General features: G+C 35.9%; 2 protein-coding genes across 2 annotated transcripts in view; both read left to right on the plus strand.

The window, feature by feature from the left end:
- Positions 1 to 15,678: 15,678 nt before the first annotated feature.
- LOC136821941 (TELO2-interacting protein 2-like) lies at positions 15,679 to 17,956 on the plus strand. Its single transcript, XM_067078165.1, has one exon. It carries the CDS (start codon positions 15,851 to 15,853, stop codon positions 17,414 to 17,416), a length of 1,566 nt encoding a protein of 521 aa, XP_066934266.1. The 5' UTR covers positions 15,679 to 15,850; the 3' UTR covers positions 17,417 to 17,956.
- A 4,797-nt stretch (positions 17,957 to 22,753) lies between these two features.
- The window catches only part of LOC136821982 (sphingomyelin phosphodiesterase 4-like), a gene marked incomplete in the record, with an annotated part of 45,134 nt that continues 44,036 nt past the window's right edge, over positions 22,754 to 23,851 (plus strand). The window contains 2 exon segments of the mRNA XM_067078203.1: positions 22,754 to 23,035; positions 23,494 to 23,696. Coding sequence (XP_066934304.1) covers positions 22,789 to 23,035; positions 23,494 to 23,696 — 450 coding nt within the window.

The raw sequence follows: 23,851 nt of genomic DNA on the forward strand, positions 1-23,851 counted from the left end.
ACACATAATACATGTTACAAGTTCTGCCTACGGATTCTCAAGCTCGGCTATAATAAAACTATTACATGTTAGTAGCAGACCCGACTGACCAATGTTATGTAGCAGGTTGAAACATGAGTTTCTACTGGAAAGATGCAGTTTGTTTTCAAGTTAAATCTTCAAAATAAAACAAACTGTGTGGGTTTCTTTACTTCCAAACAACCTACCAATAGTTTTGGAACACTCCATAATAAAGGAAGATGGCTCTTCTTGTGGATTGGCTTTCTGATACCCCATATAAACACGATGTGACATGAAAGTGAAGAGACATGATTTGTTGGTTTTTGTTTGACTTGTTGACTCATATATCTCATGGCAAATGGGATAGCAAATGACTTTTCATGTATTGCTTGGCTCTACATATGATACCTCTAACTTTGAACACCTCCAGAATGTTGAAAAAAGCATTTTACGAGATAACTTTCAATTATAATTTTCATGGAAATTTTTAATCGAAAGATTTGGCTTGGCGTCAGTTTTGTTTGGTTGATGTTTGGTATCGTGATCATTAAAAGCAATGAAATGCCACACAGTCACTCTACACATGATGCCTCCAGCCATGATTGGTATCACAATGTTGGAAAAAAACATTTTACGAGAAATTGTTGATAGAAATTATATTGACTTATTTTTACAATTTTGGCGGTGTGGGTTTAGTTGGTTGATAATGGTTGATAATGTTTACACTGTGGGATGGTTTTCAAAAAACTGTTATATTGATTGTTGTTTGTTGAAATTGATTACCAAAAAAAAAGAGAACCTTTTTTTGATAAATACTTTATTTTTTTCATGAATCGAAAAAACCATGTGGATAGTATGTCTTGTAGTAACCAATGCAGTGTCTGTTTTCAAATTTTGAAAGCTCTATACCTACTGAATTGAAGCTCTGACTAGCTCTGTTTTTAAAACTTTGACAGTTAGTCACACTAGCGTCCCGCCAAAATGCATATCAAAGATTAATGCTGCGAAAGTGCTATATCGTTTACTTGACTCTCAAGCAAAAAAATGCGCCGCAAAACTTTTAAAGGGATTCATGAAAAAATAACCCGGCGCTTTTTAATGAAATTAACATTTTCAAACACTTTGAGAAATTGCCTAAAATTTGAGCCATAGATGAAAAAAATTGAGCCAAGCCAACCTTGAAAACTAATTTGAAGATCAACTTCCCAAGAAAAAGATCTACGGGGGAGGCGGAACCCACCTAGATCCGCGCACCGCCGGGTAGGCTGTTTCCCGGAAATTTTGCCGGACCACAAACAATGTCCCATTTACATGTGCGGAATTATTTTTAATTTAGCGTATAAACAAGGCCTTAAAAATCGAAGCGCTGTCTCGGGAATTGAATGACAAAATTTGGTTGGTTGATATTTTGGCTGCTGCACGTTCGCAATCTGTCATTTTGTCTCATTTTAAGTTTTCAAGTTTTAATTGATTGTCTTGGGATCTTGAACTTGATTCAGGTAACTCTCATCCTTGTTGTTAAAATACATCCTGTAGATGACTGATGTTGTTTTTTCTGAAAGCTTAATTTCCTAGTGTGACTAACTGTTTGAGCAAGGTTTTTTTCTTTGTTGCTATAAAAGATAGATTTTTAAATTGTCGTAATGTAAATTTATGGTAAAGTTTTAGTTTTTGAGTTTAGTTAATCAGTAGTACATACCAGTAGTATTTTTTCAGTAATCCTTTCTTGTAAATATAGTAACATTTAACCAGACTCATTGCCCTCATTATATTCGAATTTGTATTTTTTAGGACTGATAAGTACATATTTTTGAATACCAAAACAAAGCAAACAACATGTCAGTTCTTTCTGGACAAATATATATGTATACTTTATTGTGTGCTTTGAGTTCTATTTTAATCAACCCTCTCAACTGCTGATCATTCAACTATCATTTAGGAGTAAAGAATGGGCTTCCATTGTACCATTTTCTCTAAGTATTTTGTGCAAATTTTCAACAAAGAAGTAGACTTCTTGACTGTCCTTGTCCCTTATGTTAAAGTTGTTCTGATGGAGGACATTGTTATTTATGGTAGCCTTCACATATCAATAAGGAGCTTTGGTGTAAATGTTTTTTTCTGATGAAATCATACTAATCTGAAACTATTAGGCCTTTATGAACTTTCTAGAACAATAATCTTGCTCCAATCTTGAGAAACACTGGAAAAATAGGTTAGCATTCCCTGCCATAATTCAGATAATTTCACCGATTTCCTCTGCTTTCTGCTTGAAAACGCTGTCGTATAGCCGAAAACGAAAGTGAAACTATGAAAACGTCCGCAAATTCGGGCCCAGTCCTCTTCCGAGACGGAGGCTAATTAGAAAAAAGCTACCTATCTTTAAGCGATTGAAAAATATTGTTGAAATTGAAAATTTTGAAAAAGAACTTCTAGGAAATAAAGTAGAGATGTTAAAGGTTTTCATGCAGCAAAAATTTTTGTAAAATCTCTTTTCCTCTAGATTTGAGAGAAATTTCAAATTTGATCGCCGTTTTGGGGGCCACATACTGTAATAAGCTAGACGCAGACATATTTCAACGATTTTAAATTAATTTTTCTTAGCGTGTTTTATATTTTGTTTTTAATACCAACTATGTGTAAATAGGATTTTTAGTTTGTATAATGGTAACCGAAATAGAATAAATTAAGTGTGATACAAATTACCTTTTATACTTTTTTTTGTAAAAACCAGTAGGTTTTGTTCAGGCCGGAGGGGGGGGGGGCACTCAAGGTAAATGACCTACCATACGTGCGGCTACCGTGAGTATCACAGCGCGAATAAATTCGAGCTGTGAAGACAAAGTTTTTTTTAATACAAGATCTTGTAGAAAAACGCTCGCAAAGTAGATATATTTCACGGTTTGGCTTAGAGGAGGTTGCGGATCATGTCTGATTTGCTTTTTCAGAAAAATTGTGAGAAATGAAAGGCAGAACGATTATGTCAGTAGGGAACTTTGCGATAGCTTGCCAACTCAACTAGATTCAACTAGACTCAACTTAAGGGTATATTTTCCAAGCTTCTTCAAGTGCACTATAAAGGGTCAAAATCAGCCAAGATGAGAAAAACTTTACTCAAAGGGTGTAAAACTTCGAAAATCTGATCATATACCTTAAGGGAAGAAATTTTGGCGGGCACTTAATTTGGCGGATTTGTTTTCTAAATTAAGGTAACCGCCAAATTAAATTCCACTCTGATTTTCGACCATCCGCCAAAATTTCTTCCAAGGTATTTTGCCTGAAAATGGTCAAAAAATGGTCAAAAAGACAATGCACCGTAAGGGTAGATTTTTCGCTCAAATTTGCTCAAATGTTGCAAAATTTTCTCTGCACTGTAAGGCGGTCCGGTATCAAAGGCCTGATTTTGGGCCGCACGCATTAGCCTCCGTCTCGGAAGAGGACTGGGCCCGAATTTGCGGACGTTTTCACAGTCTCACTTTCGTTTTCGGCTATACGACAGCGTTTTCAAGCAGAAAGCAGAGTCGCAGAGGAAATCTGTGAAATTATGGCAGGGAATGCTAACCTATTTTTCCAGTGTTTCTCAAGATTGGAGCAAGATTATTGTTCTAGAAAGTTCATAAAGGCCTAATAGTTTCAGATTAGTATGATTTCATCAGAAAAAACATTTACACCAAAGCTCCTTATTGATATGTGAAGGCTACCAAAAATAGCAATGTCCTCCATCAGAACAACTTTAACATAAGGGACAAGGACAGTCAAGAAGTCTAATTCTTTGTTGAAAATTTGCACAAAATACTTAGAGAAATGGTACTATGGAAGCCCATTCTATACTCCTAAATGATAGTTGAAAGATCAGCAGTTGAGAGGGTTGATTAAAATAGAACTCAAAGCACACAATAAAGTATACATATATATTTGTCCAGAAAGAACTGGCATGTTGTTTGCTTTGTTTTGGTGTTTAAAAATATGTACTTATCAGTCCTAAAAAAATACAAATTTGAATATAATGAGGGCAGTGAGTCTGGTTAAATGTTACTATATTTACAAGAAAGGATTACTGAAAAAATACTGCTGTAGATAAACTAAACTCAAAAACTAAAACTTTACCATAAATTTACATTACGACAATTTAAAAAATCTATCTATTAGCAACAAAGAAAAAAACATGGCTCAAAGTTTTAAACATAGAGCTAGTCAGAGCTTCAATTCACAGATTCAGTAGGTTTAGAGCTTTCAAAATTTGAAAACAGACACTGCATTGGTTACTACAAGACATACTATCCACACGGTTTTTTCGATTCATGAAAAAAAATAAAGTATTTATCAAAAAAAGGTTCTCTTAATTTTTTTGGTAATCAATTCCAACAAACAATAATCAATATGACAGTTTTTTGGAAACCATCCCACAGTGTAAACATTATCAACCAACTAAACCCACACCGCCAAAATTGTAAAAATAAGTTAATATAATTTCTATCAACAATTTCTCGTAAAATGTTTTTTTCCAACATTCTAATACCAAACATGGCTGGAGGCATCATGCGTAGAGTGACTGTGTGGCATTTCATTGCTTTTAATGATCACAATACCAAACATCAACCAAACAAAACTGACGCCAAGCCAAATCTGGCGATTAAAAATTTCCATGAAAATTATAATTGAAACTTATCTGGTAAAATGCTTTTTTCAACATTCTGGAAGTGTTCAAAGTTAGAGGTATCATATGTAGAGCCAAGCAATACATGAAAAGTCATTTGCTATCCCATTTGCCATGAGATATATGAGTCAACAAATCAAACAAAAACCCACAAATCATGTCTCTTCACTTTCATGTCACATCGTGTTTATATGGGGTATCAGAAAGCCAATCCACAAGAAGAGGCCATCTTCCTTTATTATGGAGTGTTCCAAAACTATTGGTAGGTTGTTTGGAAGTAAAGAAACCCACACAGTTTGCTTTATTTTGAAGATTTAACTTGAAAACAAACTGTATCTTTCCAGTAGAAACTCATGTTTCAACCTGCTACATAACATTGGTCAGTCGGGTCTGCTACTAACATGTAATAGTTTTATAATAGCTGAGCTTGAGAATCCGTAGGCAGAACTTGTAACATGTATTATGTGTATAATTATGTCAGTCGACTTGAATCATGATACATTACTTACATTTCACTGGATGCATTTTCGCTGTGAAATTATCCGCAAAATTTTCTGACCGCGTTCTGAGACGGAGGCTAATTGGTGTCGTTTTTGAATCAAGTGTCCCCCCGGATGTTCAGGCTTATATATTTTTTGGTCCTTTTTGCTTCAAATTGTTCGCACCATGTTCATATTTTAACCTTTATTTTCTTGAAGAGTACCCTCCATTGTGATGTGAAAAGTGGTCCGAACCTGGGCAGATTCTCTTGAGAAAAAAGGGAAATCAACCGGGAAATTTTGAAACCACAATTCGATTTGTAAGTGCTCTAAAGTAGGTTGGAAGGGCAGAGTCTTAACTCTGAGTTTTAACATGAGACTTAATCCTATTCAACCTAGGCTTTTAGGGGCGGTTCAGAACTAGGGGGGGGGGCTTTTCCTGTACCACCCCTTAACTTTTGATCTAGTGGGTCTTTTTGGATGAAATTTGGCACACAAGATCCATGTCACGTAAGGTAACTTTTGACAAAATTTTTTTTGATGACGTCACTCATTATGCCCAAAGTGAGCAAAAACCGAAAATTTCCTTTGCTCTTATAAATAGCTATTGTATTCTAACAAAAGCTTTAGAAAAAAGTTGCCTGAGTTTAAAATGCTTATTATATCCTAAATATTCAATCAATTAGCAATTACGGTTTGAACCATATATTTGACATTAAAAATAAATTTGTATTGGAAAAGTGTCAATTTTTGTGACACCTTACTGTCAGAGATGTCATCATGCTCAAGGTGTGAAAATTTTTAGGTGTCAATTTTGAAGCTAAATAAAAGTTAGGAATTTACAGAAAATTTCACGGCAAAAGCTCTATTATTTCAGGAGCTATTACCAATAGTTTGATCTCCGAACAGAAAGAGCCCCCCCCCCCTAGTACGAATAGGGTAAGACTTGAGACCTTAGTATCATTCAAAAATGATTCAATAAGGCTCATAATATATAGCCTGGAGGTCTATAAATCCGAGCCAAATTGAAATATCTGATTAAATTTGAGAGATAGCCCAGAATCGACTTTCTCGCCCGAATTCCAAATTTCGAAAAACAACGAGGAAATATAAATAAGCTTAATTAATTATCAATAGATTTCGACCATGATGATATTGTAGATTCGATGACCAGGGCTAATGCTTTCCATTAGAGGGTATTCCTTTTTGTTTGGAGATCTTCTCTTCCTCCATGCTGGGGTTGTGAAGTCATCTTTGAATTGAAGGCAATTTTGAAGGTATTATATTATACAGGTTTCCGCCACGATGAACAAACTAAATCGACTTAATCGAAAGACTCCACAAAACCTCAGGTACTAATCTTTTAGTGGATGCCAGCCTTCAAGGCCTTGGCTTGGGCCTTATTCGACGAAGTGTGTGATATGTGATGGATACTCACGGTGGGCGGATAAGTATCTTCGGGTAAGAGGGCGCTATGTGGCGATTTCGCACCGCGCCCTCTCTCCTATTCCGAAAAAAATCCGATACTCTAAATCGGATCAAATATTCCATGTCCGCGCGAAATGGAAATCAAGATGTCGGGCAAAAAGTGCTAAAAAGTTTTAGCAAAGTTTGGTACTCCAGCAATTACTATAACAATAGGCATATGGATACACAACAACAACCTGTGAAAAGAAAAACGGTTGAATTATATATTCTTTTGCTTTCTTTTATTTTATATATTCTTTTGCTTTCTTTTATTTTATATAATTGTAGAAAACATGCTCTTATAGTAGTAAATGGTTTTACGAGCCAGTTTTTTTAAGAGCGGGGCAGGTCCAATAGTTTGAAACTTAGATTTTTTTCATTTTTGGATATGTTGTTAAGTACAATGAACTGAGTAAAATCCCAAAATATTTTGGTCTGAAAATCCATAATGGCGGATTTATGCCAATTTGAAGTTTTTGACATTTTTGGGCATTGCACTTAAAAAGTTTTTTGATATAGAACCATGCTTTCTCAAATCAAAATGGGGAATTGATTTTGGGTGATTCTGAAACTATGGCCAGTAAACTATACAATTTTCCAAAAAAATCAAAATTTTCAAAATGGTAGCTGGGGTTATGACGTCACAAAAACACTACAAATTTGATTTTAGGGGTATTTTAGAGCCATCTGACCTGTCCCAGGGGAGTTTCTTACTGCTAAAAATAATATTTTCTGGTAGTTTAGTCCCTGGTCTATCCATTTGAAGTGATTGCAATAAAAAACTCCGGCCCTACTGGCCCCTAGAGGCCCGAAAAGCCAATAAGGTCTCAAAAAAGTACCAACTTTAGCCCAATTTTCCTAGAAATCCCAACATTGTCTGACCTCCAACTCTTCTGTTCCTGAAAGACAACCGCCTGGTCTCTTAGGATCAAAAGAGAAACCTATGTGACCTCCTACCATTAATTTTTTATCTTGATTTAAAAATTTTCTTAACATTGCTTGAAAAATGACTAAAATTTGGGATATTTTGGCCCATTGGCAAACTTCAAAGGGGTCTAGGTCACTGAATTTGTTATAATATAAGGGCTATGATGAATCTTTTATATAAAAACAATGAAACTAGGTGAAAAAAGTTGTCAAATGTGCTTTTTTGGGCCAAAAAGGCTTTTTTTTCAATTTTTTGACTAGAGCTGAGGTCATTCTATTGCAGCCAGTAATCGGCAGTTAGAAAGTAAATTTTATCTGAAAATCATGATTCCTCGTCACATTCCAGAAAGGTTTCTAGGAAAATCAAATATGGTACTCTTCGAAAGCTTATAGAGGCTGAATTTTCACTCAAAGGCGGCTTCAAACTCCCCTGACCCCCTTAATTTTGTAAAATTGACTTAATAGTACATTTTTGGCTGAAATTTTTGCCCAAAATGAGTACCCATTGCTACTTGATTCTTGATTTTGTGAAAGCATCCTATAGATAGTTCAAGAATTTATCAGAAGTTGGAACCTTTTCTTTTCTTTTAAAGATTAGGGCTAGCTCAAAGTCAGTTTTAACTCTAAAATCCTAAAAATCTTGACAATGTTGCTCAAAACAACAATTTTTGCTCAAGATTGAACAGAAAATGAGCCCACTCAGATAATAAAATCTTGGTTTTTGGAAAGTTTCATGGGGATAGTACAAACATTCATCAAGATCTTTACCTCCTGATCTACCATTTAAGGATCAAGTCTGTCAAAATGTGCTTCTAAACTCTCAAATCTTCAAAGGTGAACTTTACCAACCCCATAACACAATTTTGCCATCAACCTTTCTGCCCTTAAATACTTAGAGATAAGTCCAAAAGTACAAAATATTCCTAAACCTTTCCTTCTCTTTGGATAATTTGAACTTTGGGCTCATTAACTGCATTTAAGAGCAAATAGGCTGATAGCAAAATTGTTTTATGGGGTTGGTAAAGTTCACCTTTGAAGATTTGAGAGTTTAGAAGCACATTTTGACAGACTTGATCCTTAAATGGTAGATCAGGAGGTAAAGATCTTGATTAATGTTTGTACTATCCCCATGAAACTTTCCAAAAACCAAGATTTTATTATCTGAGTGGGCTCATTTTCTGTTCAATCTTGAGCAAAAATTGTTGTTTTAAGCAACATTGTCAAGATTTTTAGGATTTTAGAGTTAAAACTGACTTTGAGCTAGCCCTAATTTTTAAAAGAAAAGAAAAGGTTCCAACTTCTGATAAATTCTTGAACTATCTATAGGATGCTTTCACAAAATCAAGAATCAAGTAGCAATGGGTACTCATTTTGGGCAAAAATTTCAGCCAAAAATGTACTATTAAGTCAATTTTACAAAATTAAGGGGGTCAGGGGAGTTTGAAGCCGCCTTTGAGTGAAAATTCAGCCTCTATAAGCTTTCGAAGAGTACCATATTTGATTTTCCTAGAAACCTTTCTGGAATGTGATGAGGAATCATGATTTTCAGATAAAATTTACTTTCTAACTGCCAATTACTGGTTGCAATAGAATGACCTCAGCTCTAGTCAAAAAATTGAAAAAAAAGCCTTTTTGGCCCAAAAAAGCACATTTGACAACTTTTTTCACCTAGTTTCATTGTTTTTATATAAAAGATTCATCATAGCCCTTATATTATAACAAATTCAGTGACCTAGACCCCTTTGAAGTTTGCCAATGGGCCAAAATATCCCAAATTTTAGTCATTTTCAAGCGATGTTAAGAAAATTTTTAAATCAAGATAAAAAATTAATGGTAGGAGGTCACATAGGTTTCTCTTTTGATCCTAAGAGACCAGGCGGTTGTCTTTCAGGAATAGAAGAGTTGGAGGTCAGACAATGTTGGGATTTCTAGGAAAATTGGGCTAAAGTTGGTACTTTTTTGAGACCTTATTGGCTTTTCGGGCCTCTAGGGGCCAGTAGGGCCGGAATTTTTTATTGCAATCACTTCAAATGAATAGACCAGGGACTAAACTACCAGAAAATATTATTTTGAGCAGTAAGAAACTCCCCTGGGACAGGTCAGATGGCTCTAAAATACCCCTAAAATCAAATTTGTAGTGTTTTTGTGACGTCATAACCCCAGCTACCATTTTGAAAATTTTAATTTTTTTGGAAAATTGTATAGTTTACTGGCCATAGTTTCAGAATCACCCAAAATCAATTCCCCATTTTGATTTGAGAAAGCATGGTTCTATATCAAAAAACTTTTTAAGTGCAATGCCCAAAAATGTCAAAAACTTCAAATTGGCATAAATCCGCCATTATGGATTTTCAGACCAAAATATTTTGGGATTTTACTCAGTTCATTGTACTTAACAACATATCCAAAAATGAAAAAAATCTAAGTTTCAAACTATTGGAACTGCCCCAAACTGCCCCATTCTTAAAAAAACTGGCTCTTACTGTGTCTGAGTGTTTTACTAAGGGTATTTTTGTACTATTTGAAAGCTGCAAATCTTGCTTTTTTAAGCTCCTTGTCTTTTGTTTTCATGAAGAATTTATAACGATTGTCCTTGGTTATTATTGATTTTAAAAGTCCTGCTGTTATCCAAGGGTCTTGCTTGATATGCTTGCGATTGTTTTTGATTGTTTTTAAAGGTGTGTTCTTATCAATGATTTTGTTTGTTTCTTCAATTAAGTGTTGAGAATTTGTGTTCAGCAGATTTGTTTTCAGCAGATTTGTTTTGAGATTTTACGCTCAAAAGTAAGTAAAACTCAACCCTCCCCCTTGCCTCACGTGCATTTGCGTAGGGTAAAATGGAGAAATGCGAAATCAAATTTGGCAAAAAAATTTTGAAAAATGACCCTACAAGATTTGACTTTCAAATAAAAAATGTACTAACAATGAATGGGTAAGCTTTCTAGAAATCCAAACATAAATTGCATAGCTTTTACCAAAAAATAGCACTTTAGGATCAGAAACAGTCAAAAACCAGCTTTTTCCAATTTTCTTCGAGTTACAGGAATTAATTCCTTGCTTGTTTTGATCTGAAATTTTCAGTAGGGGTGGCCAACATGGTTCCCTTGCTCATATCAGGGGGGCCCGAGACGGTAAGAGAATTAAAGTTTCTAAGTAAAATCTTAATTATCACCCAAAAAAGTGCCTTTTTTTGTCCATATCTTTTAAATAGATTGTCCCAGCCTTATCCCTCTTTCATTAAAGCTTCATATACCTTTTGTCCTTCAGAAAAACCAAAAATATTGGCCTTAATTGCTTGCTTTCAGTTCCTGTAGCCAGTAGTGTGACCCCCTGTATTTCGCGCAGGTTTTTAATAGAGATGTCACATGACTCAAATCCCGCAGTCTTATTGGACTAGAGAAAGCGAAAGTGAAATCGCGCGATCTGATTGGATGAAAAAAGACCGCGGGAGCTGGAAACGAATGGAATTCTCTAGAATTCTCATTCGAAAAACAAGATGGCGGCGAGAAAAGCATGTCTTTTGCTTTGGACGAAAGGTTGTAAATTCTGGTTGATTTTAAGGTTTTATCTTATCTCATCTCATTTACTTTAATATAATTAGTAAAGGCTTCTTCAATGTTTTGGGGATGGTAAGTCTGTAAAAGTTATTTGTTTTTCAGTGGAAAAAAGTGTTTAAAAAAGCATTTTTTGTGCTCAAGGTTTATTTTTCTTCGCAAATTTTTGTCTTCAATCTTAAATAGACGAACGAGTATTTGACTGATGGTTATGATTTTTTCACAGAACATAGTAAAACTATTCAGGAACTTAGACCTTTTTACAGAATTTCAAAAAATCTGTTAGTTCTGGAGATATATTGAAAAGTTTAGGCATGGGTAGTTCGCGTTCGTGTTTCGCGATCCCAAACCAAACGCACGTGGCCTTGTGCGCTTGCGTACGCTTTGAGAGTATCATGGTTGATATATAGATAACACAAGTAAGATGGGTTTAAGGTTTCTTATATTTTGATTTTTCAAATAGAAAGTTAGAAAAAATTGCTTCATGAAAAAAATTGCAACCCCGGCATACGTACATTTCTTGATTTACCCGGAGGGTAACACATACGTTTTTGTAGGACCCTCCCGGCGCTCCGGAAACTTCCAGAGTTTTCAGGAGCAGCTAAAAAACGCTATTTTTCTCTCCGGAACGTTCCGGAGCTCTTCCGGTGCTTCCGGAGCAAGTGATTTTTAACATGTTCTAAAAAACAGTTTAAACATGGTTACAAAAAATATTCAAAATATTGATATGATGGTTTGAGCCATTAACGAAATTGAATTTGTCGGGTGCATGTCACTAGTCCGACACTTTCTAGTCCGACAGTAAAATAGTTCGAATCTATAAAATAAATTTACAATTTGGAAGTCTTTTTTTCCGACGTCACTTTTGTCCGAAAACGAAAGATTTTAGAGTGTCGAATGTTGAATAAGGGTTTTTCACTGAGATAATATTTTAATAAAATTTCATTTTGGCGGCATTTTGACATGATTACCGATCAGGGTTGTAAATCACTAAAAAAGGGTCGTAAAACAGCCAAATCCAATTTCTTGACTCTTAAAAGCCTAATCCTAACAAACAAGTTTCCCAAAATTTAAGAAAAGTCGGGTTTAGGGGCCTAACCTCAAAATCGGGACTTTGGATTTTTAAATAAAAGATGTGCCTCCTCTTCCGCGATTCATATTTGGTTTTTTATGTTTTTTTTTTGACTCATTGTCAGACAAAATTGTTGTCGGAAGACTGATGCATTCACCAAATCCAACGTCGGACATTTTAACTGTTGGACTAGAAAGTGTCGGACTACTGACGACCTCCCAATTTGTCACATATTCGGAAGCATCACTGGTCGAAATATCAAAAAAATTAGGTTTCACTTCCATGAGTCTGCTGATTTTTTAAAAATACGCGCATGCGCAGTTAGTTTTCACATGATTAGCACAGCGAGTGCTATCGTAATTATATCGCGGATATCTTCTCCGGAGCACTTCCGAAGTTCCGGTGCAGACCAATCACCAAAAAACTACCTCCGGAATCTTCCAGTGTTCCGGAGCATGAAAAAAATGGCACTTTTTGGTCCGGACGTTTCCGGAGCGCCGGGAGGGTTCTGTTTTCGTATGCTTTTCGCAGGACCCCTCCCCCCCTTTTGAAAGGCCCCTTATGGAATGTATCAAAAGAAATCTGATAGAAATTCTAAGATTGCCCGTCAACTGCTCTAACTTAGGACTATCTGACAAAACATGGGACGGCCATTCGGTTTCCATTTCACCAAACCTCCAAAGTCAGTTGATTTAAGTTAATGAACGGCGTAATAAAAAATACACAATTTCTCTTTCGCACCGCTACTCGGTTTTAAATCGAAATACGAAAAAAAAGTTGGAACACAGGCAAATGTCTAAAATGAAGAAGACCAAATTAGTGGTAAAACGGTGGAGCATTAGACGTCACTCGCGCGGCAAGTTACACACTCGTTATTTGTTAATCCCATCGGGCACAATAAGCGGTTAACTGGTTAGGCGGCGGCCGTTCTCTATTTCTTCAATCAGCGCCCGGTCATTTTGAATGAAAACAAAAAAGTTAAAAAGGGCGCGCTACCGTAAGTTGATCTAATACAGACATAACGTGTCTAATTCCAACACCCTTCTTTAGAGACAGGAACAATATGAAAGCTTGAATCACTGATTGAAAAAGGATTATTCCTCTCTGACCACTAAGCAAAGAAAAACAGTTTTAAAACCTTTCTATCAATTTCAGCTGATAAAAAGGGTGTCGGGATTAGAGGAGGGGTGTTGACATTAGACCAAGTTACGGTATCAGTGAAAATTATCGTGACATGTTATGAAAGAAAATATGGTTTATAAACTTGATGGAGTTATCAAAACAAATTTGTTCTCAAAGAGATTTAACAGTAAGTGAAAATACAGGCCAGATGCCAACAGTCCCATGTTAGAGCAGTTGACGGTAGAACTCAAGTTTGCTCTAAACATTCTACCTATCAATATACCGGGTGTGCCAGAAATAAGTTACACTCTTTGATTTAATATTGCAGGCAGTAGCAAAGATTTTTCAAAAATTCTTTTGGGATTGTTCGGACTACTATATACTCTAGGGGCTGAGTTAGGTCCCGTATGCGCATCGGCGTATAGTGATTTTTTCTTTTGATCATGAAAGTATAGTCCTTGAAGAGTCAGAAAACGTGTGTGGCGTTATTTGGATCAGGCACAAATTTCCATAATGGCGGATTTTAGATTTTCAACCCTTTTTAGCCCTCTTGCTTGAAAACACTGGTCTGAAAATTTTGCCATCTCGGGCTATGAAGTACTTTCGTTTTCAAAACTTAGAATTAACGTAAGTACTTCGTATCTCCTGATAACGAAATTTTCAGACCATAGTTCTGACCTTTTTCTTAATCAGCATAAAATTCCTGATCGATTGGTATATAAAATGCCGGGTTCTAAGCTCAGAAAATATTTTTCTTAGGCTAGCAGAGCCTAAGAGCCCATGTGACGAAAGAAAATTTTGAATCCGCCATTATGGATTTCGAAATTCATGTAGAAAAAAAACTTTTCCTGAATTTTATTATTTGAACGGTAGGCAAGACCCTCCGAAAATTTCAAGTAAATTAAGTAAGCCAATCAAATGTTACAGCCACGCAAATCTGGAACCAAAGGTAGTCATTTCAAAAAATCGAAATCGAAAGTGCTTCATATCTCCAGATAATTTTCAGACCATGATTCTGACCTTTTTCTTAATCAGCAAAAAATTTGTGATCGATTGGTATATAATATGTCTATATTTAAAGTCAAAAAAATATTTTTTTTCAAGCAAGAGGGCTAAAAAGGGTTGAAAATCTAAAATCCGCCATTATGGAAATTTGTGCCTGATCCAAATAACGCCACACACGTTTTCTGACTCTTCAAGGACTATACTTTCATGATCAAAAGAAAAAGTCACTATACGCAGATGCGCATACAGGACCTAACTCAGCCCCTAGAGTAATACTAATCTCATCCAGGCGATGTCAATCGAACTCAATCAAACTTAATCGAACGATAAAATGTTCGATTACTGAACCAAATCGTACAGTCATCAAACCGAGAAATTCCGGTAAAGTTCGATTAATTCAATTGATGTTAGGAGTGCAATGAACAACTCTTTTCCGCTAATCCAATGATTGTTGAGGATCGTTTAGGCTAGAGCTGTTGCTCTAATAACTGGAACCATTTGAGCTACAAAAACACTGATCGAACTTAATCGAACTGCGATAAGTAATCAAACTTTAATCGAACTGAAGATTTTCCGGTAAAATTTGATTGTACGATCGGGTTTGGTAATTGAACACCTATTGTTCGATTTCGTTTGATGAAATTCGATGGTTCGATTACAAAAATCATTTTGATAAGCTCAATGAAACCAATCGAGTATTATTTGAACGTTATTCGAACACAATCGAACATAATCGAACATAATCGAATCACAATTATTTGATTGTGTTCAATTACATCTGATTGGTTCGATTGGGATTTCCATTCGAACTTGTTCAATTGACACCGTCTGGAAAAAACACACATTTGGGTAATGAATACAACCAATTTAAATTTCACAGGAGTTTAATTTGGCATTTATAGCCAGAAAAAATTACATTTGGCAGATCTTGTCTAAATCCGCCAAATTTACTTCCCTTTTAAAGTATATATAAATTCAAGTTTACACATAGATTATATAAAGACAACAAAGCATCTTATATAGAAATAATTTTTAATTCAAAAAGAAATATTTACAGCAAAAACCTTTGAAACCTTAGAAATTAGTTCATATACATATAACTTTGCGCAACTGAGGAAGTTAAATTAATGTTAATGCAAGCAAAACAAAGAAATAGAGATTTGTAAAATGACCATTAAAAACAATTTTGAAAGAATTTTAGTCTTCGGCTTGAAAAAAGTGTGTTTATTTCAACTTCAAAGGCTATTGTCCTGCAAAAGATCATCATTTTAGTTAAAAATTTGATAGGTCGATTTTTAACATTTTTGAAAGTAACTTTTTAAAATTGTATTCAATAAAGCATAACTTTTGATCCAATCCACCAAATTTGATATGACTTATTAAAATTTAAGTTTATCTATCCTCTTTACATTGAATTCATCTATTAAAAATTCATGGATCTTGAGAAAAGATTTACTTCAAAGAGAGAGACTTTTTTTGGCGCACAATATGTATTCTTTTTTGTAAACAGCCATACATTTTTTCATGGAATGTTTTAAAAAGCTTTAGATTATGTTTAATTTAGTTAACAATGGAAATTAATCTCATCAAAGAAAGTTGCCTTAATGGTAAATGCATATATGACTGTATAAATGACGATACCCATGAAAGAATTATTGAAAAGGATAGTTTAAAGCAAATTCTAGAGACACTACATTTGAATAGCAAACTTAGGCCACATTATCCTTGTGTGGTGAAATTAGTCAATGTATCTTTGCATCAGAATTTTAACACTTCAGTAACTGATTTTGAAGCATATTCAGATGCAGAAACTATTGAGATTCTGACAACACTTTGTTTACTGCCCGATGTATGTTATCCTTTGAAGCTTCAGCATGATTCTACAGACAATGAAGAATTTGAAACCAACCATAAATTAAATCCTAAATTGAGTTATCAGTGTTTACTATGTTGTAAAACAATTTTATTTGAGAGGAAGGTTGATTCTGAGTCAATATTGAAATATCAGAAACGTTTATTGAAGAAAGTGGCACCTTACTTGGTGCTTCTTATCAGCAGTAGACTTGGTAATTTTTCATGGTGTACAAATGAGCTGACAAAAGAATGTAACGAAATCCTTCAATTTATCTGCAAAGTGACCAAACATGAAACAGTCAAATCACTTTTTGCCGGAGATGTTGAAAACAGTAATGTTTTGTTTCCTCGTGGAATATTTGGTTTTGCATTGGAAAAGCTATCACTGGTGTTTACCAAAGATAATTGGCGTAAAAATCTTCCTTGGAAGCATTCACTGATTTGGTGTGCGACCAAAGTCTCATTTCCATGTTTGGGAGAATATTTGCCGCATTTCATACCCTTCCTATTGCTCATGGTCGATGACCTTGTTGAAGACAATAAGATATGTGGATTTAGCACCTTACTCTATGTCATGCATAATGTTACCGCTAGTGATTTGAATCTATATAATTATGGTAAAGTGATTTACGATGCATTGTTTCAACAGTTGTTTTCAAATAGTGATAGACTGTATGAAATTGTTTTACCATGCTTGAATAAAGTGTTACAAATTTTGGAAAAAGGGAATATTGTGCATCCAAACTGGACATTATGGGATACAACTCTAGAGAAAATTATACATAATTTAGAATTCTCAAATCGTATCAAAACAAGGCGCTTATTTTTGAAGTATCTTCCAATGTTTTTAAATGAAATGGGTGCTAATTGCATGAAACATCTTGAGTCGCTTTTCAAAGCTTTACAATTTGTAGCACAATTTGTTGATATTGAAGGAGAACAAACTAGACTTTTAGTCTTAAATGCATATCAAAAGGTGATTAGACACTGTTGGATTGCTTTGAAAAGACATCATAAACAACTGTTGAAAACTCATACCAAACTATACCTAGATATCAAATTCTCTGGTATATTGAAAAATGACAAGATACTAAATGAACTGTTGACACAAAATCTGATACTTTTACGTTCTTCCTGTGGAGAAGAATTTGACAAATCTTTAAAGGAGATGACTGCTTTAGAAATGGATGAGCCACACTCAAAGGCACTTCAATCATTGATTCGTTCCGTTATAAACGTTGATCTGGATAAATTCGATTTGTCATCAATAAAACTTACATGATTCAGTGTCGTATTATTTTTATATATCGTTTTTACAGGTAAATTTATATAGATTTATATATGAAAATTGAAGTAATTTACCTTGCTGTTGGTAACCATAAAACAATATCTCCAACAAAACAATAAACAATATTTCCCCAATAAAACAATTAACGATTATTAACTCCACAACACGAGTAACGTTTAACCATAAAACAATATAACACGACTTCAATATAAATAACTCCAACAATGAAACCATAAAACAAACAATGTACAATTTCACTTGTATAATTCCAAGCTCCTCCACAGCTATTATTTAGTTAGTTTATTGATAGTCTAAAGGTAAAAGTATCAATCTGCTTTCTTTTCTTCTTTTCTTTAATTGTCCTTGAACCGATAGTAATTCTTGAACCATGTCAATTACATTCACAAAATATCAGGCCACAGTCTCACGGTTTGCTGTTTCCTGAAAGTGAATGTCTCTTCAATCTCGGATGGCTCTTCAATCTCAAATGTCTATCGTATCAAATGTCTATCGTATCAAATGTCTAACACTTAAAGCGTGATAACTTCTACCCGTTGTTTATTTTTTTTTTTGTTTTTCGTTTTTTTTGTTTTTTGTTTTTTTGTTTTTGTTTTAACACGAACAATGGTGATGTGGTTATTGTTCACCATTAATTACGACCGATGTCGAATCCCCTGATTCAAGTACTTCCATTAGGGAAAAGGGAGATGCGCCTTTCTTTGTCAGAACGTTGGCCAGTTGATGACTTCCGCCAATCCATTGCAGGATGATTTCGTCAGTATTGATCATTTGACGTAGAGCATTTATCTCTACACGGAGTCGTCTGTCAGTCACAGCCTTTGTTGAACCGGCACATTCAAAGAGTGATCTGCTATCCGTTAGGCAGACAACTTCTGGTGCCTTGGACAAGAATTCTTTAATCATTTTTGCCAAGAAAAACGCTGCGTCTGCACCATCTACAGAAGCTAGTGTCTCGGCTGCAAGAGTTGATCGGACTACTCGACGAACCTTGTTTGAGCTCCAGGAAATCGGTGATGATTTTCCTGAGCCATCAGTTAAGAAGACAATGTAGCCACCTTGACTTTGACCACCTTCAATGTTGTTAAAGCTGGCGTCAGTGAATACCTTGATGCTCAAGCTATTCAAATTCAGTTTTGGCACCGTCATGTGACAGGTGTGAGCTTTTACGAACTTTATCGTCTTGTTAACAAGTTTGATGTCAGATATATTCATTCTCTCTGATTCTAGAGTGATTGGTTCCAATTCTGTGACGTAATCATTTTGACTGATGGTAATAGTTCCATCCTCGTGTTGGTTGAGATTAATGCCAATGTATTTGAAGTGTTGCACGTGTTCGCTGCTGGTCCTGAAGATGCCCTTTAGCTTTGATATAGTATTTGTGAAGGTAGTGCTTCCTGCCCAAATCACATCATCAACAAAGCACACTAATATTCCAATTAATGATGCATTAGATGACCAGATGAAAATCCCTTGATCTAAATCGATGGGCTTTCCACCAAGTTTGATAAGCTCACTTCTTAATTTTAAATACCAGCTACGGCTTGCGTCAGCAAGGCCGTATACGGTTTTGGAAAGTCTCCAAAGGTACTTGGTGTTGGCTTCCTTTGGTGGTTGAACAAACACTTCTCGATCAATTTCCTTCCCTTGAAGGAAGGCAGTTTTGACATCTAGGGAGTTGAGTGTCCAATTGTTTGATGCAATAATCGTCAATGCTAATCGTAATCCTTCCTTTGAACAGGTAGGACTATCTGTCTTGAAGTTTTGTATTTCTTCGAATCCACGGGCCACGAGCCTTGCCTTGACTGAAGGTTGTCCATCAATTAATTTTGGTGTTACCACCCATCTCAGGCTGATGGTTTTCTGACCTTGATCAGGTACTTCAGTGTATACTGAGTTGTCAATCCATGATTGCAGCTCCTTTGATTTTGCTCTGACTATTTCATCATTGTTGGCAATCAGAGTAACTTCTTCGGGACTTTCATCAATTTCAATGTCTTTGATCTTTGCAAAGTTTATTGATCTCTTCATCCCAGTTTCTGTCTCTACATTAAACCAGCCTTCATGCTTTCCTCCAACTTTTCCTGCCCTTGAAAGGATTCGGGCCTTTTGCCACTCTCCATCGTTGTCTTTATACTTGAGACAAAGATTCGGTTTCAGTTTAAGTTGTTCCTTTTGAGGAGGATTGTGTGTCTCAACTGAAGTGGATTGAGTTTGTAATTGCTGGGTAGGTGTAGTTGGTGGATCATTACTGATGGGTGTTAGAGAATCTTCTACATCTGATTCTGATTCTTCTGATGATTGATGACTCACGTTTGGAATGTTTAATCTTGGGAGTCTTTCTTCAGTGGTACTGGTCGTCGTTTCCGTTTCTGTTTCCGTTTTCTCCTCTGAATGAATGGGTTTGTCGTTTTCATGTACCAATTTAGCGCGACAAGGATGAACACGAACATAGTAACTCCCATGTTTGACTAGAATTTGCTGACCGTCCTGACCAAGCACAGTTCCAGGACCCTTCCATTCGTTGCTATCATTTCTCTTGTAGTATACACGATCTCCTGTAAGGTACTTGATTTCTCCTGAAGTCCTAATGTTGTGGGCTAAAGCACGACGTATTCTCTCTGAGTGTTCGCTTGCAATAAAGGCTTCTCTTGCTTTGTGAAGTACTTCAAGGTTTTCTTTCATCATTTGTGTGGCTGGTTTCCCTGATAAAGCTGGTGGTTTATCGTCTATTAGTGAAGGCAACTGTGGATTCGTTCCAATGGATAATTGGTATGGGGTAAATCCATGTGCGTTATGCAGTGAATTCTTTGCATTTACACACCAATAAAGGGCAGTGTTAATGCTGCACTTTGTATCGTTTAGTACTTTATCAAGCATGTTGGAAAGTGTTTGATTATGTCTTTCTACAATGCCATTTGACCAGGGAGATTCAGCCGCAGTAGTCTTTATCGTGATTCCAAACTGTTCTGCTAGATTGATTAATTCCTCATTTGCAAACTCACCTCCATTATCCACGAGGAACTTCTCACATGAGCCATAGACGGATATCCACGTTTTTAGTATTGCCTCAATGACTGTGGTCGGATTTTTATCCTTTATAGTCGTTGCAGCTGACAAGCGAGTACACATATCGATAAGATGGAGAATTATTTTCTTATCGTAGAATTTCAAGTCCATGGCAACTGTTTCAAGAAATTTTGATGCCATGGGTAATCCAACAACAGGACGAGGTGGTGATCTTCTGTAGATTTGGCATGTTGTACATTCCTTGTCTACTCTTTTGATTTCTGATATCAACTCCTTGCTGTTACTCCATGGTGCCCCTGCTTTATTGATAAGAGACAAGATTTGGTTGAGAGATGGGTGAGCAAACTGCCGGTGAAGTTTTTCAGCAATCGAGGACATGTTTTTGTCCTCTTTCGAAATGAAAACAAAATTGCATTCAAAAGGCTTGTCTATTGAAGCAATTATTTGACGTGGTTTGGTCAGAGGAATGGTATAATGTCCACTTGAAGTTGTTGCTAGGTGAACAGTTTCCCCCAATGCATTTGCACTGTCATTCTGAAAATCCAGGATCATGTCAGCTCTTTTCATGAATGATTTTGATAGTAACAAGGGTAAGTCCTTTGGTATGACGTCTGTGTTTATCTTGACCTTTGTGTTGCCGATAATAGCAGGGATTGAGACTCTTCCACAAGCCTGGACTTGTTCTCCGTCTCCGAAGCGATATAGGCTTTTACTGTGATGATGTTTTACCTCTCTCTTTTCTTCATCAGATAAAGAGTTGACATATTGTTCAAGCCAAACATCTCCACAAACCGTCTTACTGGCACCACAATCGAGCAAGCCACAATTCCAAGTTTCTGATACTAGATGTTTAAGTTGACCTGGTTTGTTGCTTTCACTATGAAGGACGATTTCATGTACCATGTACGTATCATTTTGTTTCTCTGGGCAGTCTTGTTGCCAATGGTATACGCTTTCACATATCACACATCTAGAAACACGGCCATTCTTGTCAAGTGGATTTTTGCCAGGTTTTCTCGAATAATCTGCCTTAGTTCGAACAGCAGGTTTCTCCTGGCGCCAATTATTTCCTTTTTTATTGAATTTTGATGAGGAAAATCTTTGGTTGTAATTACGTTTAACATAATACACACCTTCTTCATCTGATGATGTTGGTTGGTAATCGTCTGGGTGGGCCTCATTTGTATAAAACGCAGGCTCTGACTTGATTTTTACAGAAGACATACTGCTTTCTAAATCTCCTTCGATAGACTCTTCTGCAAAAACTTTTATTAGCTTTTGTCTCACATCTTCGTAAACTAAATCCGTTATTGTTGCTTTTATGAGTCTTTCATGAGAATTGTCGAGATTGGCAGCTTTTAGAAGCCGATATGCTAGCAGATCATCTGGGTAGTTAATATAGTTCTTTATCTTATAATATCTTTTGTCAAATTCTGTTAGAAAATCTCGTATCTTCTTCTCTTTTGTTCGTCTATAAGTCTCAAATTTCTCAATGGCATCAAACTTTTCTGTCAACTTATCCTTTGCATAGATCTTATCAAGCCTATTGATGATGTTTTGAACTCCATTTTCAGAAGATATCTGCTCTCTCGAAAGTTCCAATGCAGCTTCTTGTGATTTCCCGTCAAGAGTGAGCACAAGGGACGGTCCTTGCTTCTTTTTGTCTAATGTTGTAAGCTCCGTCCAAATTCCAATTAATTTCTTCCAATCCTCATAGTTCTTACTTTGGGATAGCAGAGGAGGAGCTTTATTATATGATGCTGATGTTGCCATTTTTCTCTGCTACCATGAAAATTGAAGTAATTTACCTTGCTGTTGGTAACCATAAAACAATATCTCCAACAAAACAATAAACAATATTTCCCCAATAAAACAATTAACGATTATTAACTCCACAACACGAGTAACGTTTAACCATAAAACAATATAACACGACTTCAATATAAATAACTCCAACAATGAAACCATAAAACAAACAATGTACAATTTCACTTGTATAATTCCAAGCTCCTCCACAGCTATTATTTAGTTAGTTTATTGATAGTCTAAAGGTAAAAGTATCAATATATAAATATAGATATTGTTTTTTGAAAACAGATAATATACTTCATACTTGACTTGTTTACTTTTTGGTAATTTCTTGTTTCGTTGTGAGTAGAGCTTGATTTACTTTGCTTAAAGGTTCTTGACTTACAAGTTTCTCATCAAGCTTTTCTACCACTGGACTAATCTTTATACCCCTTATAGGGGTTATTAACTTAAATCTGTTTCATTTTCTTTCAGGAAGATTCTTTTAAAACAAAGCATTAAAAATTATAATGAATATTTCGCCAACCACATCCAACAGGATGTCATCCTCAAGTTCCCCAAATTATCAAACACCACGTGGTCAATCGTCGGCCACCTGGTCCACACCTTTTTCTTCATTTGGTACTGCACCTTCCTCTGCCTCCATCCAACATCAATCAACAATGTATAGAACATCTAGAGGAGGCAGTCAGAGTCAATCACTTCTCAACCCAGGCGATTGGACTCAAAAAGTTGACCATTTGAAGAAGTTCTTTGGTGAGTGTGTTGGTTCTTCATTTCATAAACAGCTAACTAACCAAGGAATATAATTTTAAACTTTGTATCAGTGGAATTGAAAAAAGAGAGGCTTGTTTAAAATTCAACAGAAAGCTAATTTGCCGTGTATAGTTTATAGTTTCTTTAAGAATGAAAACTCCTGATTTGGCCACTGTTTCTCCCAAGAGAAACGACCATAGTGCAGTGGTAGAGTATTCGGCTACGGTTCACAAGGTTGTGGGTTCAACCCCCAGCCGGGTCGTACCAAAGATTCCCAAAATAGTACTTGATGCTCAGAAATTAAGAGAAGGATCAAGGGTAAGTAGAGCAATCCAGGAAGAAATAGTGACGCGCTGCTCTACCTTCGGGTAGATAGCTATCGAAAGAGGAGCCTTTGGGTCGCCTCCGACTGCGGTTGCAGACTTACTTACTTCTCCCAACTGTATTTCATTTATCAGGTGACGAGTACAGTCCACGAAAGCAGTTTCACACACAAAGCACACCATATGGGCATCTCCACAATCAACGACAACAGCACATCTCCAGTCCACAATTTCAAAAGCAATCGTACCAAACATTGTTTGAGAATGCATTGCAAAAGAATTCTATCAGAGATCGTTGTGAGGAAGTCACCAAAGTGTTGCAGATGGTGTCAGTCACTGTATGCTGTGTTGCCTATCTGAAATCATTATATAATAACTTGGTTGCTTTTATTATAAAGCAGTGTCGACTCTTTAAATTCTTCGTCAAAAGGAGCAAAGTATATTCTTTAAATTAAGGAAAGGAATTTAGATAAAATAATGTCTTTGCAGGGAT

This window comes from Clytia hemisphaerica, unplaced genomic scaffold, assembly GCF_902728285.1.
Source record: "Clytia hemisphaerica strain Z4C2 unplaced genomic scaffold, Clytia hemisphaerica genome assembly, whole genome shotgun sequence".
Classification (NCBI taxonomy): Eukaryota; Metazoa; Cnidaria; class Hydrozoa; order Leptothecata; family Clytiidae; genus Clytia; species Clytia hemisphaerica.